This window comes from Phragmites australis, chromosome 5 (genome assembly GCF_958298935.1).
Source record: "Phragmites australis chromosome 5, lpPhrAust1.1, whole genome shotgun sequence".
NCBI classification, from domain to species: domain Eukaryota; kingdom Viridiplantae; phylum Streptophyta; class Magnoliopsida; order Poales; family Poaceae; genus Phragmites; species Phragmites australis.
The window spans coordinates 46,958,816-46,971,652 of NC_084925.1; the positions used below are offsets into that span (position 1 = coordinate 46,958,816).

Sequence of the window (12,837 nt, forward strand, 5' to 3'; positions counted from 1 at the left end):
TCGAGGTCTCTCATGCTTTCCATTTTCCTGTTGGAATGCAGTGTATTTTGAGAATTACCCTGAGAAGAGTAAGAATGCGATTGGAATGTGTTCTTGTTCCCATATCCATGGCTCCCTGTGCCAAATCTTGGATGATTGAGCTTAATTATTTGGTTAGATCGATGGAAAAAAAACTACAGTGCTGAGATAGGCCAATTTATAGTGCAGTACGTATATCCTAATTTTTGTTGGTTTTATTTGGTTAACAGTGCCAATCACCTAGAACTATATATATAATCCAATGATAACTGTTGGTTAGATGATTTAGGACAGGATAAATGGTGCATAAATACAGTTATTAGCATGCATAGCAGTGACTGTTAGGCAGGTCTCCTTGCAAACCTGTGAATAATGCTAATGAGTATAATCAACTGAGAAATTCAAGCAGCAAGGAAAAACGTAGTTCGTTGTTAGCAACAGTTAACTAATCAAATCACAAACACTGGCAGCTTGCCTTCGGCTGCACTGAAAACAATCTTTTTATCCCTGATGAAAAACAGCGCAAATTCAGGGAAAAAAAGATTTACAAATCCAGCTTACATGATCACTCAACTTGCAAATAAATGACAATCTGGAGTATCTTGTAGCCTGCCTAAAGGGAAAAAAAAGAAGTGGGCTAGCTGTTCCAACAATCCCAATCGCCTGCTGGCTGCCGCAGTGCAGTGCAGTCAGTCCCTGTCCGTGAAGCTCTCTCTCTCTCTGTGGCCTGCTGATCCCGCGGCAGGCCCAGCACCGCGTCCGACCACCGCGCAGGTGACCGGTCGCTGCTGTTGGACGACGACATGGCCTCGGCCCTCGCCTCTCTCACCATGCGGAGCACTTCGGGTGTGGTCGGCCGCCTGGCCGGGTCCGCGGCAACGCACGCCGCAGCGATGCCGACCAATGCGGTGAGCTTCTCCTCCGCGCCGCCGGCACCGGCGGGCACGGAGTCGGTCTCCCTCTCCTCCTCGCGCACCGCGCGGACCCAGCTGGGTATGTCGTCGCCGTGCAGCTCCACGAGGTCCTGGAACGGGGTCCTGCCCGTGAGTAGCTCCAGGAGGAGCACCCCGAAGCTGTAGACGTCGGACGCCGGCGTGAAGGCGTGGGCAGCGCGTACCTCAGGGGCCCGGTAGAAGAGGGACGTGGAGGAGGAGGAGTCAGCGTTGGAGGGGAGCAGCGTGGGGACGAGGCCGTAGTCGGTGAGGCAGGACTCGAAATCGGGGCCGAGGAGGACGTTGGAGGGCTTGAGGTTGCCATGGACGATGCCACCGCCATTGGGCGAAGGCGACTGGTGGAGGTGCAGCAGCCCCGCCACGACGTCCTCCGCGATCTTCATGCATGACGTCCAGTGCAGCGGCTTCCCCTTGCTGGACGGCCGCGATCCTGCAACAACTCACTACGTGTTAAGTATTCACACAGCTTCGTCCTTCCCCTCGATCTTGATGCATAATACTGTACTGTATACAGTACATTGATTGCAGAAAGAAAGAAAGAAAGAGGATTCATTATACTCCTTCAGTCCTACTCCTATTAATATGCAGTCAGTATGAATGTATGATGGATGCATCAGAGCATCTCCAGTGGGCTCGCTATCCCGCCCGCCATCGTCATCTCGCTCGCCATACCAAGAAAACGAGTCGTCAGCAGCCTCGCCATCTCACTCGTCACTGGCCATCCGGCCAGAATGGATCGGCAAATGTAGCCAGCGCTCCTACCACACCACCCTGCCTCGCTTGGCTCCTATGCAGGTCGGTGGAAGAGAGAAGACAACAAGTTGGCCAAATACTTCACAACTCTATTCCTTCTCTCCTCTTTTATAAATCAAAAAGTGACTTTATAGAGATCCTAAAATCATACTAATTATTGTACTAATAGAATAAATAACAGAGAAACTGTTTTAACCGGTTCCAACTAAAAAACTCTTACAAATTTTAAATGAAAATTCTCCAAATTTGATTGTTTTTTACTTTGCTTGAATTTTTAGGACATAAATTTAATTATCAAAAATCAAGAAAAAATCATGAATATTCATCTAAACTAATATACTAATTTATAGCTATTGCAAAGAAAAAATAGTTGTTTGAAAAAATTAACTGTAACGAATAAAATATAGGTAAATAGGATATAGAGAGTACAATTTGACTATTCTAAGTGTGCAAAAATATAGAAAAAAATTGAAATACATAGCTAAATAAAGACATAGAAGACGAAATTTGATTAGTATCGTAGAGATGCTCTACTTGATATTAGCTGTCCATCTCTAGTAACTAACTAGTCCACTCCACTTGATACTTTCACATTGATTGTGCTGCTTCTCCTTGAGCTAGCTGTGGATCTACTGATTGATTGCCTCTGTCCCTGCTGCAAGTAACATGGACCAACGATGCTCTTGTCCCCAGTCTGTCTCAGACATGACAAGAATGAACAGTTGCGAGAGAGCATGGCCTGGCCTGGCCTCCATTTGACTGCCTCGGCTAATTTAGTACTCCAATTTGGGACTCTCACACTGAGACCATTGTCATTGTGGAGATAGGACTCCCGGTCTCAGCCCGGTGCATGGAATTGGAAACCAAATATATAGTAGCTGATAAAGAATTTTCCTGCTCCTGAACAATTCATTATATAGCTTATCTGTACACTAAGAAATGCAGGGCGTGTGTTACAACAATAGGACAAAGAGAACATTTCATTCTGCAAAGAAAAAACACACGAGAAATTATTGTGGTGTATCTCATTGACTCACACATGAACCACCCATGTTATTCAGAGCTGTCAGTAGTATTTTATGTTTTCCACACAGTATGATTTGTTATCATCTATTACCAGTAGTATTTGGTTCCTAAACTTATGCCGCGTGTGTCTTCATGGGAACAGTCGTTGCATGTTATGTTCCCCAGGATCCTCTCTGTGGCTGGTTAATGGTGCAAGGTTTTCCTTTCCATAAATCATGTGGATCTTGTGGGAACACTAGTAGAGTATCACTGAAACTTGTCCTGGTTTTGGTTCCTCCATTACAACTTGAGATATAAAGAAAATGTACTGAACGAGAAAGCAAAAATCTGCAACTCAACAAATTTTTGCAGCATTGGCAGTGGCAGATGTACAAGCTCGATCTCTCTTTTAGTGTCGCGCCCATTTTCCTCCTCCTCTATGTTTTCTTTCTATGTCGCTGCCATGTGGGTCCCTTCTGTCCGTCCATTGAAAACCCGTCAATTCCGCGCTTGAGTAAAGGAAGGAAGCCAGGTCCATTTGGAAACTGATGTATATTTTTGAAATTTTCAATGTGTTCATGCCTTGGGCGACATGTGAGCTGCTGGACCGGGCTGCTTCCTTTGCTTTCGGCCTAGGCCCCTGAAGGGCAGCTTTTAGTCGGCAGCTAGGGTTGGATGAGGATGGCTTTTCTCTGAGCTGAGGGGTTTGATCCCTTTTTCTGGGAGCTAGCGGCGGCTCAGCGGCCTTCAGCGTGCCTCCAGGGCGGGTGCTGGCGGCGACAAAACAGCCTGAGGCTGCATCTTTAGCACCTCGAGGGCAAATTGAGCTCCTGGGTGCCTTGGCTGGATGCTTCGGTTCTTGGAGCCGTCGGATGGAAGGTGGCCGCGGGAGATTCGGAGGTATGGCTATGGCCGGGTGCCTGCCATGGGGCCAAACTCATATATATCCTCTCCTCTCCCTCACATTGTTTTTCAGATGAGTTTGATTCACTTTTGCTTGTCTCCCCTGTGATTTCCTCTCTGGTGCATTGGTGTGTTTGAGTCCTGGTTCAACTCGTGCTTTGGCCGGTGCTCAGTTCGGAGGAAGATCTGTTGGTGGCTGGAGCTGCACTGTCGAAGCTCGCCCGTACTGCAGTGGCAGTGCGGTAGAGGTCTTGTATCTCCGTCATCTCTCACACCGGCAGAAATGGCAGGTGGTTGGATTTCTGGGTCAGCAGCATTTGAGCCGTGCCTTACCTCGATTATCAGTTATCTTCAACAAGTTGCAATGTGAGCTTTTCTTCTCACTTCTGATCTGAATGTGTGAATGCCTGATTTACATGCTCTGTGATGATCAATTCTATTGAAATTGAATTAGAATAGTGAGTACAATAGAAGCGGTCTTGATACTCTGATTATTAAAGCATAGGCAGTGCTCTGTTTTGTGATTTGTTAAGTGTACTTCGGCGTGCTGATTAGCTGATTGTGAATCCTTACTTTTCACTCACTGCCTATTGTATGCAACACCTGGACATGAGACTTGATTATTGGTCTCAGTACGTTCTGTGATCTTGGTTTGGTGTTCAGTAAACCGTGCCTGAAGTTCAATATTCCTGTTGTTCTTTGCGCAGAGAACTCTAGCTGTACTGAGCCTCTTTTTTAGTATAGTCTTAATTTGTAGATCTGTCCAGGTGTTTGTAGCTTTCAAAGTATTGTATATCAAGATCGTTTTCTAGGTGTAATCTCATATTCTAGTTTAATTGGGGATATGGGTAAAGGATCAGTTTGGGAGCAGATCTTCAAAGATTTGGGGCCAACTAATGTGAACGATCTGAGAGCCATTTTTATATCACATCATGTTCAGTACTGTTTCAGATACTTGTTAAATAATTTCTGTGGTTATTTTCTGGTAGCCATTTGTTTCATGATCATGTTTTTGACATTTGTATCATGCTGCTCTTGTTATATTTTCCTTGGGATATGTATATATATATATGCTCATATTATCGCAAATAATACAACAGAAACCGACGCCGCAATGAAGATGGCCGTCACGCCGGATCGATTTCGCAAAGGAAAGCGGACGAGAAACAAGGAATCGAGCCAAATTTTTCCTCCGCTGCCATCAATCCCCGTTGTCCATCCTAAATTCACCATCCTCCCTCTATAAAACCTCGATTCACCCCTCGGACGAGCTTCTTTGCACTCCACCGCACCCAAGCCCTCAAACCTCATCAAGTTTCCTCTACTCGTGAGCTCACACGCTGTCGCCGGACTTATTCTGCACCCCATCACCGAGTCACCCAGTGCCTCCCCGACGTCATCCGAGCCTCCATCGGCATCCTCCATCCGCACCTTGTTGTCCATGACCGATCGCCGTCGAGTTCCACCGTTATGGCCGAGCTCCCGAGGCTGTCGATTGTCCGTCGTTGAAGCCTATCGTCGCCGAGCCGCTCTAGTCTTCCCCAACGTCCCGCGACCCTTCAAACGAGATCGTCGTCATCATCTCGACCTCCTCCACCGTTCGTCATCGTCTCCCCGAGCGTCGCAGCGATATCTTCACCCTTCTTCGGCCATCTCTCGTCGTGCCCACTCGTCGCCGTCGACTTCCCACGTCGGAGCCGAGGTAGGTCGCTCCTCCGCCGTCCGATCTTAGATGTGTGGCGTAGATTAGATGGTAGATACCCCTTCGCGTTGGATGATCTTGACCGTCCGATTGAAATCGTGCGCGTAGGATTTAATTAGTTTCACGCCAAGTCAGCATAGCATAGTCAGCAACCACGTGTGCACTTGTGTCTAACGTGGCAAGTCCGGTTAGCACTTCCGAGCCGAGTCAGCAGCCCGATCAACGATGATGTCAACGATTGCGCAATAAACTCGATTTTCCTTTAGAAAAATAATTCTTGATAATTTGAATATTTCGAAAATAGGTTTTCTTTATTAGAAAAAAATCTAGAAAATAGAAAATGCTCTATATAATTGTTTTAATATGTTTTTAATAGGTTTTCAATTCTATTTTATTTCTAAAAAATAGTTTTAAGGATAGAATAAATGCTGTTGTTTTGGAAAATAGTTTAGAAAATATATATTAATTATGATAATATTTAAAAATGAATTCTTTGATAAAATAAATATTTTTAATTTGTTTTATTTCTAGAAAAATGCAAATAAATTTCATAAAATTGTTTTAATTAGTTTTATGCTATAAAATAATTCTAAAAAAATTTAAATGAACATTTTAGGCCTTTTAAAAATTAGGTTTAATTCCAGAAAATAGTTTTTGTCGCTTTTAGTCACTTTGAAATTCGTTTAGCTGTAGTTTTCGCTTCGTTACTCCGATTTGGGCGGTTCTTGCGTCCAGATCTTCCTGAAATTGTGTTCTACTTGTTCTAGTGTTTGTTTTATGTGTTTACTTCGCTTAGTGTCTGTTCTTAGTGGTGCTTGGTTGCTCGCTTGTAGAGGAGTTTGTTTCGGAGGCGTTCGAGAATATTTAGGATCAATACTTAGGGGATTTCGAGCAACCCATCGAGGAAAGCAAGTGTCTTTGAACATATTGCACCTACTTTTAAAAAATATTTGTTCTATAAATTGCATGCTTGTCAAATATGTGTTATCCCATTGTTAGGGTTTACTAGTTTTCCTCGATCTTCCTTGTAGCCGTAGATTAGTTTTTGTGTTATGGGTAGAATGTGCTGGCTCATGGGTAGCATACTAATTATGCTAATAATGATGAACTTTGGTAAATGTGCTTAGTCTAAGATAGTAGGGTCAGGGTAAGTTGGCATGTTGGTTGGCCTGTGGATGTGTTACATGCAGAATTGTTGTCTTTCGAATGTTTGGTTATTACCCTGTTGTTGGGTTGATGACGGTCTTGCCCAGACCATGTTAAGGACCGGTTCGTCGAGCGATCACCCATGAAAACAGTACAACCATAAGTCTAGTATGGTACGGGCCTAGCTTAGTAATTTATTGTTCTCTCAGCATTGTGAAGATCATTGGGTGGTACGGGGACAGAAGGGTGTACTTTCCGGAACCATAAGGCGCGAGAGGAGGCTTCTGGGGTAAAGGGTGTACTCCACTTATGTACGACGGTGAAACCTCAGTAGGTTAACACGTGCTGAGAGAGACGTTGGAAAGGCTTTGCAATGGAATCCTGACCACATATCTCGAAAGTGTGTAAGTGTTTGATTGATACGGGTAAAAAGGAGGACACGTCTTGTGGGTAAATTGTACGACCTCTGCAGAGTGAAAATTGATATATTAGCCGTGCTCACGGTCATGAGCGGTATAGACTCCTCACATAATTAGTCAGGTGGTTCTCAGGTTGATTTTGGGTTGGATTTGGTGGATCACAATGGTGGGAACTATGATTCTAGTTAGCTTTGTTTAGAGGTGGTTGAAACCTCACTTGTAGAGCAAGTTGGTAGAAAACTTGGCTGTTGTCTTAATGAAATCATTCACATAGATATATGTTGTTTTTATAACTGTTTTACTAATAAAATAGTTTTATACAAATAAACATTTAAGTTAAGTCTATCTTGATTTTTATTTCATATGTCATAATTTTCTCACACTTGCTGAGTATTCTATATACGCACGCTTGCTCTCTCCTCTATAATCTTATTATTGCTTAGAAGGTGAAGACTACGAGGACTTGCTAGAAGATGGATCTGAGTTATAGGCAGACGATTTTTCGGTTAATTAATTATGGAGTTGGACGTCGTGCTAAGTTTATTTTCGTTGCCTTATAATCTTCTTTTAGACCTTGGATTATTGATGTAATAAAATAACATTTTAATAATAGATATTGTATCTACTACCTACTTATAAGTAGACGTTACTATATATATATATAACTTGATATATATATATATATATATATATATATATATATAACTTGATTCTATTATATACGTAATTTATATTCGATTCGATCTCAAAGCCGATTGTAACATTTAGTTTTAGCACTGAGACCTGCGATCTGGGAATCAAGTACCAGCATCGATCGTCCATGAATTGCAATGGATCAATTCAAGTCTAGTCATGCCACATGGCTTCCTTTCCTTGCCTTGTGGTACTACTACTGCTGGTGGTGGTGGATGTCATGTCAATTCATTCATTCTAGTTCTGGGTTTTAATTTTTAAGGAAGAGGAAGGTAAAGGTTGTACCCTAACTTTAAGGTGAAGCATGAGCCATGCATGAGGTCCTTTCCTTTTGGTAACTGCATTGCACGCCACATCCATGCTGCTAGACATAGGACTATAGTCCATAGGGGAGAGAGAAGAGAGAGGATGCAACCATTGCTTGCTTTTTCTCTACGGCCTCGAATCCATGGATCCATGGTGAAAAGAGAGAAATGCGTGGGTCATACTTGTTTCTCTCTCTAAAAATTTTAGAGAGGGAAGGAGAGAGAGAGAGAGAGAAAATAAAATAAAATTCAGAGAGTAAGAGTAGGATTAGTTACACTAGAGACTAGAGACTGGAGATGGGACGGACCGTGCAGGTGCAGGAGGGAGAAGAGGCTGCCGTTGGGGTAGTAATCGTACACGAGCAGCCGCTCCTCCTTGGCCTGGAAGTAGGCCCTCAGCGCCACCACGTTGGGATGCCGCACCCTGCCCAGCTCCTCCGCGCGCCGCCCCAACTCCCCTCCCGCCAACGGCTCCCGCATGCGCTTCACCGTCACGATGAACCCCGTCTCCATCACCGCCTTGTACGTGCTTCCCACCTCGCCGCGCCCCAGCGTCTCCGCCGACGCGCGCAGCAGCTCCTCAAGGCTGTACATCTCCGCCACGCCGCCGCAGAACACCAGCTTCCCGATCCCCTCGCGCTCCCACGAGAACTCCCGACCGCCGCCCGCCGCCGCCGATGTATCATGTGTCTGCGCAAAAGGAAATTACTGCTGAGTACTACATTAAAGCCGAGAGAATTGATTGATTAATTAGCCACGGCCCAGGCGAGATTGTTGCTCCGGGCATACCAGGCAGTTGACGAGGTCGTATCGTACCTGTGGCTGTGGCTGTGGCTGTTGCTCCTCCTCCGGCGCTGGCATTGCCGCGCCGCCGCCCTTGTCCACGTCGCCGGCGACGCGCTTGTTCCTACCGCGCCGCGACGCCATGAGCGCCGCCGCCGCCAGGATGCCCAGCACCACCGCTCCTGCCACCGTCGCCCCGGCCACGATGGCGGCGTTCTTGCCGCGCCGGCTCTTGGACCGGGGCGGAGGCAGGGGCGCGAATGCCACCATGGGGCTCGGACCCGCGGCCACGGAGAGGCATCGAATGCTGAGTGGCGGCCCACAGAGCCCCGCATTGGGGAGGAAGGACGACGCGTTGAACTTCGCGAGCACGGCCGGGATCTCGCCGGACAGGCGGTTGCCGGAGACGTCGAGCAGCCGGAGCGTGCGCTGCGCCAACGGCGGGATTGCGCCGGTGAGCAGGTTCCCGTCGAGGAGCAGCGAGGTGAGGCGGGGCACGGCGGCGAAGGAGCCCGGGATCTCGCCTGTCAGTCGGTTGCCGGAGAGCACGATGACGGTGGCGCGGTGCAGCAGGACGAGGCTGGCGGGGATGCGGCCCTGGAGGCGGTTGTCGGCGAGGTAGAGCAGCTTGAGGTTGGGGAGCGCGCGGGGGAGGGCGTCCGGGATGGGGCCGGTGAGGGCGTTGGACTTGAGGCTGAGGACGCGCAGCTCGGCGAGCGGCGCGAGGAGTGTGGCGGTGAGGGAGCCGGTGAGGTTGAGGCCCTCGAGGACGAGCTTGGTGACGCGGGCCCCGCGGGCGCACTGGCGCACGCCGGGCCAGGAGGAGCAGAAGGTGGGCGCAGTGTCGGGGCGCCACGGGAGGCGGTCGAGGGAGGACTTGAGGGTGAGCAGAGCTTCAGCGTCGGCGTCACCGGCACCGGCGGCGAGGTGGAGTAGCAGGAGGAGGAGGCATGATGTCCAACGAGGAGGCATGGTTGGTTGCCTTACCTTAGCTTAGCTGTGTGAGTAGAGGAGCTGAGGTAGGTTTTGAAATGGGATGGCCGGCGCGGCGGGGCAGCAGAGCAGACTCTTGGTGGGGTTGAAGAAAGGCGGGCGCGGCGAGCATGACTGCATGAGAGCAGAGGGAGCTACCGAGCTTTGAATACAGTCGGAGTGACCACCGAAAGTCTGCCTCTTCTTTGCTGCCATATTTACAGTAATTTCCTTCCACATCATCAATCGATCGGCGATTCTTCTTTGCTTTCTCTGACCTCTCGTCCTTTGTCTTGCCAATTTTGACAACGGTCGAGGATGTTTTATTACAAACGTTTCTGTTTCATCAGACTACTGAGCAGGTACTTAATCATTTGTACCATATCATTTTATCGTATATTTGCACAGCATATACATTCACATATGCATATAAAAAAAGAAAAAAAGCTTGGCCGGCCCGGCCATTGTCTCCTAGCCCGAGCCGGCCCAAGGCCCCTCTCTCGTACCCTTATCCTCTCTGCTCGAAAGGACCGGCCAGCCCTTTCCATCTCTTCCCCACACTCTCTTATCCACCCGAGCGCTCATGTGCTTCTTCCTCCTTCACTTGGCTGTCGTCGCCACCTGCCCAACCGAGTCGTGTTGCATCGCTCTCTCTCCCCTCCCTGCTCCCTGGGCCCATGCCGCCGAGCTATTCTCTCCTCTACTCGGCTCGTGCCGCCAGCTCCTCCGCTCGGCCCCCGCGCGCTACTGTCCTTCTTCTCCACCCGCCCAAGCCGCGTTGCCCCTGGCCGAGCCCGCGCACCGCACCGAACCGTCACCTTCCTCTCTCTCCCTCCCTATCCCCCTCGAATCGGGCTCGTCCCTATCTCTTCCACCCAAATCAGACCCACTTGATGCTTATCCCTCCGCATGGGAACCCTCGCCGCCGGCTATAAAGGCATGGAAGGGGTGCCGCGCAGAGGGGGAGGAAGGAAGAGGACGGGTGAAGAAGAGAGAGAGCTAGAGAGAGAGAGAGAGAGAGGAGAGATCCAGGGAGGAAGGAGGAAGCCGGTGAAGAAGAGGGAGAGCTAAGAGAGAGAAAGAGAGAAGAGAGATCCACATAAGGAAAAATTCAAGCTGGAGCACCATGGCCATCGCCGCCCTTGCCGGTGGGTCCCTGTTGTGACCCATCTCCCCTTCTCCCTCTTTATGCTACAGGGCTCTTGCCGCTGGCGATGCCGCGAGCCTTCGGTCTCGTCGAGGACGTCGTGCACGTGCTGGTTCCCCCCTCCACGACTGCTCCAGGTGTTTCTTTTGTAGTTTTGGTCGGCCTTCGCGCCATTACCACATAAATACAGGTGCTCCAATCGGCCCTTGCGCCGTGGTCGTGCAAGAGGCAGGTGTTGTCCCAGCCGACTTTGAGCTATGGACGTTGGGTTGAGCTCCGGCGTTCGTGCTGTTGAAGTACAGGTGCTCCGGTCGGCCTCGTGCCATGACCATCGAAAATTGTCACTGTCGAGATATTATGGCTCTGTTGGTTTGTGTTTGCTCCAGACGGCCTCGTGCTGTGACCGTTGAGATTGGTTGCTGAGGTGTACAAGTCTTTTCTTCTGGACGGTTTCGTGTTGTCACTATCGAGATGCGTTGGTCAGTCTGACTTGTCGCGCGCTCATTGAAGTCAGAATGTTGCCGGCTTGCCAGCTGTGCATCTGAGTGTGGCAGCGCATGTGCTCTCGAATTGGTTTGAATTGTTGTTCGTTTGGACGACGTGTTTATGTGTTTCACTCCGTTCTGACCGTGTCGCCGTCAATGTGGTTGTTTACGGTGTGAAGTTGACCGGTTTGTGAGCCCCCACCGCCGTGTTGCCTCCACTTCCGCCTGTGTGTATGGCTACCACTGTACCAATATGCCAATGCGTGTCACTAGTGCATGTGTTCCCTACCATGCTGGTGTTCCGAAAGGAGTAGTTGCCAGTGTGTTTGATCTGCTATGTTGGTGTTTTGAAGGAATCATCGTTGATGTGCCATTGTCGTGTTGGCGTGTGATTGTTGATGTTCTATCAAGATGGGCGGGTCAATACGCAGTTGGCCAGGAAACACAGTGCCGTTGTGCCTATGAGAACGGCCGGCTGGGTGTCTGTACGCCACCAATGCATTCTCGCATGTGTGGCCGTCATCTGGATACTGTCATTGGGTGTTTGGTTGCATTATGGTCCGTTTCAGTGTGCCATTGCCATCTAACCAAGTTCCTTGGGCGCCTGACATTGTGTGCACTACTGTGCTTTGGTGCCTGGTCATATAGTCGGTGGCTAGTCGATCAAATTGTTAAGCTATGGGCATCTCCCTGATAATTGTGGTGGCTTAATATACTAAAATGGGATGGTCCTAACTGGCTGATGAGGCTTGATTATATTAGCCCTTCTGCCATTGTTTTCTCTTGCTATTGTCGATGAACATGGGTAATGATGACTTTGAGTTGGTTATGTGGGTGGCTTCCCAAATTATATATGTGTCTCTTCTACTCTGATGTCGAGATTTACACTATGCTACTCCCCCTGTTGTTGGTTTTGACGCATGTGTTTGTGTCGTGGTGCTGTTGGTTCTGATGTGCTCCTTTGGGATGATAGAGCATTGATTCTAATCTTTAGTCATGCCCCCTTCTGTTGCCTAGCGTCATGCTAATGTCTTTGTGGTTGATGCATTAGTGATTACCTTTTGCCTATGTGGTTTGTTGCCTTTGTGGTGTTAGTTTTTGTGACTTGTTGCCTTTTGGATGACCAATGAGGTTAAGTCCAAGGCATGAGGGAGTCAGTGAGCTAGGCACACGCTGGGCTCCTGGTCGTGGCTTCGCTGCCACACTGGTTGTAGCTATACGTCGTGCTCCTAGCCCACCTCATTTACACAATATTCTGAGGTTATTTAGCCGATGATGATCCGAGATCTATAAATAGTCTAAAAAGCTCATACTAGACTGATGTCCCGTCTTCTGTTTTATTATTTCTAATATTATAACTTTGCTTGGTCTGTATTGTTTATGACTACATCCTTGCAGATTCGGAGATGACATCTATATGACGACCGTCAATGCAACTTAATCGAAGGTAGCCCGGGATATAGGTGTAATTAATCGGAGACTTCACGAGACCATGGAAATTAGGATGAAGCAGTCGTCAGAGCAGAATAGCTAGTCAAATAGCGTGTGCGTAT

At 48.2% G+C, this 12,837-nt stretch overlaps 1 protein-coding gene across 1 annotated transcript; it reads right to left on the reverse strand.

Moving 5' to 3' along the window:
- Positions 1-452: 452 nt before the first annotated feature.
- On the reverse strand, positions 453-9,820 carry LOC133920167 (inactive leucine-rich repeat receptor-like serine/threonine-protein kinase At1g60630). The gene is made up of 3 exons (XM_062364862.1): positions 8,714-9,820; positions 8,206-8,587; positions 453-1,401 (listed from the first exon to the last, which is right to left on the reverse strand). The coding sequence occupies exons 1-3, from the start codon at positions 9,650-9,652 to the stop codon at positions 656-658; spliced, it is 2,067 nt and encodes a 688-aa protein (XP_062220846.1). The 5' UTR covers positions 9,653-9,820; the 3' UTR covers positions 453-655.
- Positions 9,821-12,837: the final 3,017 nt, after the last annotated feature.

Bases quoted from the DNA above. Each gene is read 5' to 3' on its own strand.
- LOC133920167 (XM_062364862.1), bottom strand. From the start codon at position 9,652: ATGCCTCCTCGTTGGACATCATGCCTCCTCCTCCTGCTACTCCACCTC. The intron at 8,588-8,713 runs GTACGATACGAC...CCTTTTGCGCAG, and splicing joins AGCCACAGCCACAGCCACAG to ACACATGATACATCGGCGGC. The intron at 1,402-8,205 runs GTCCGTCCCATC...GAGTTGTTGCAG, and splicing joins CTCCCTCCTGCACCTGCACG to GATCGCGGCCGTCCAGCAAG.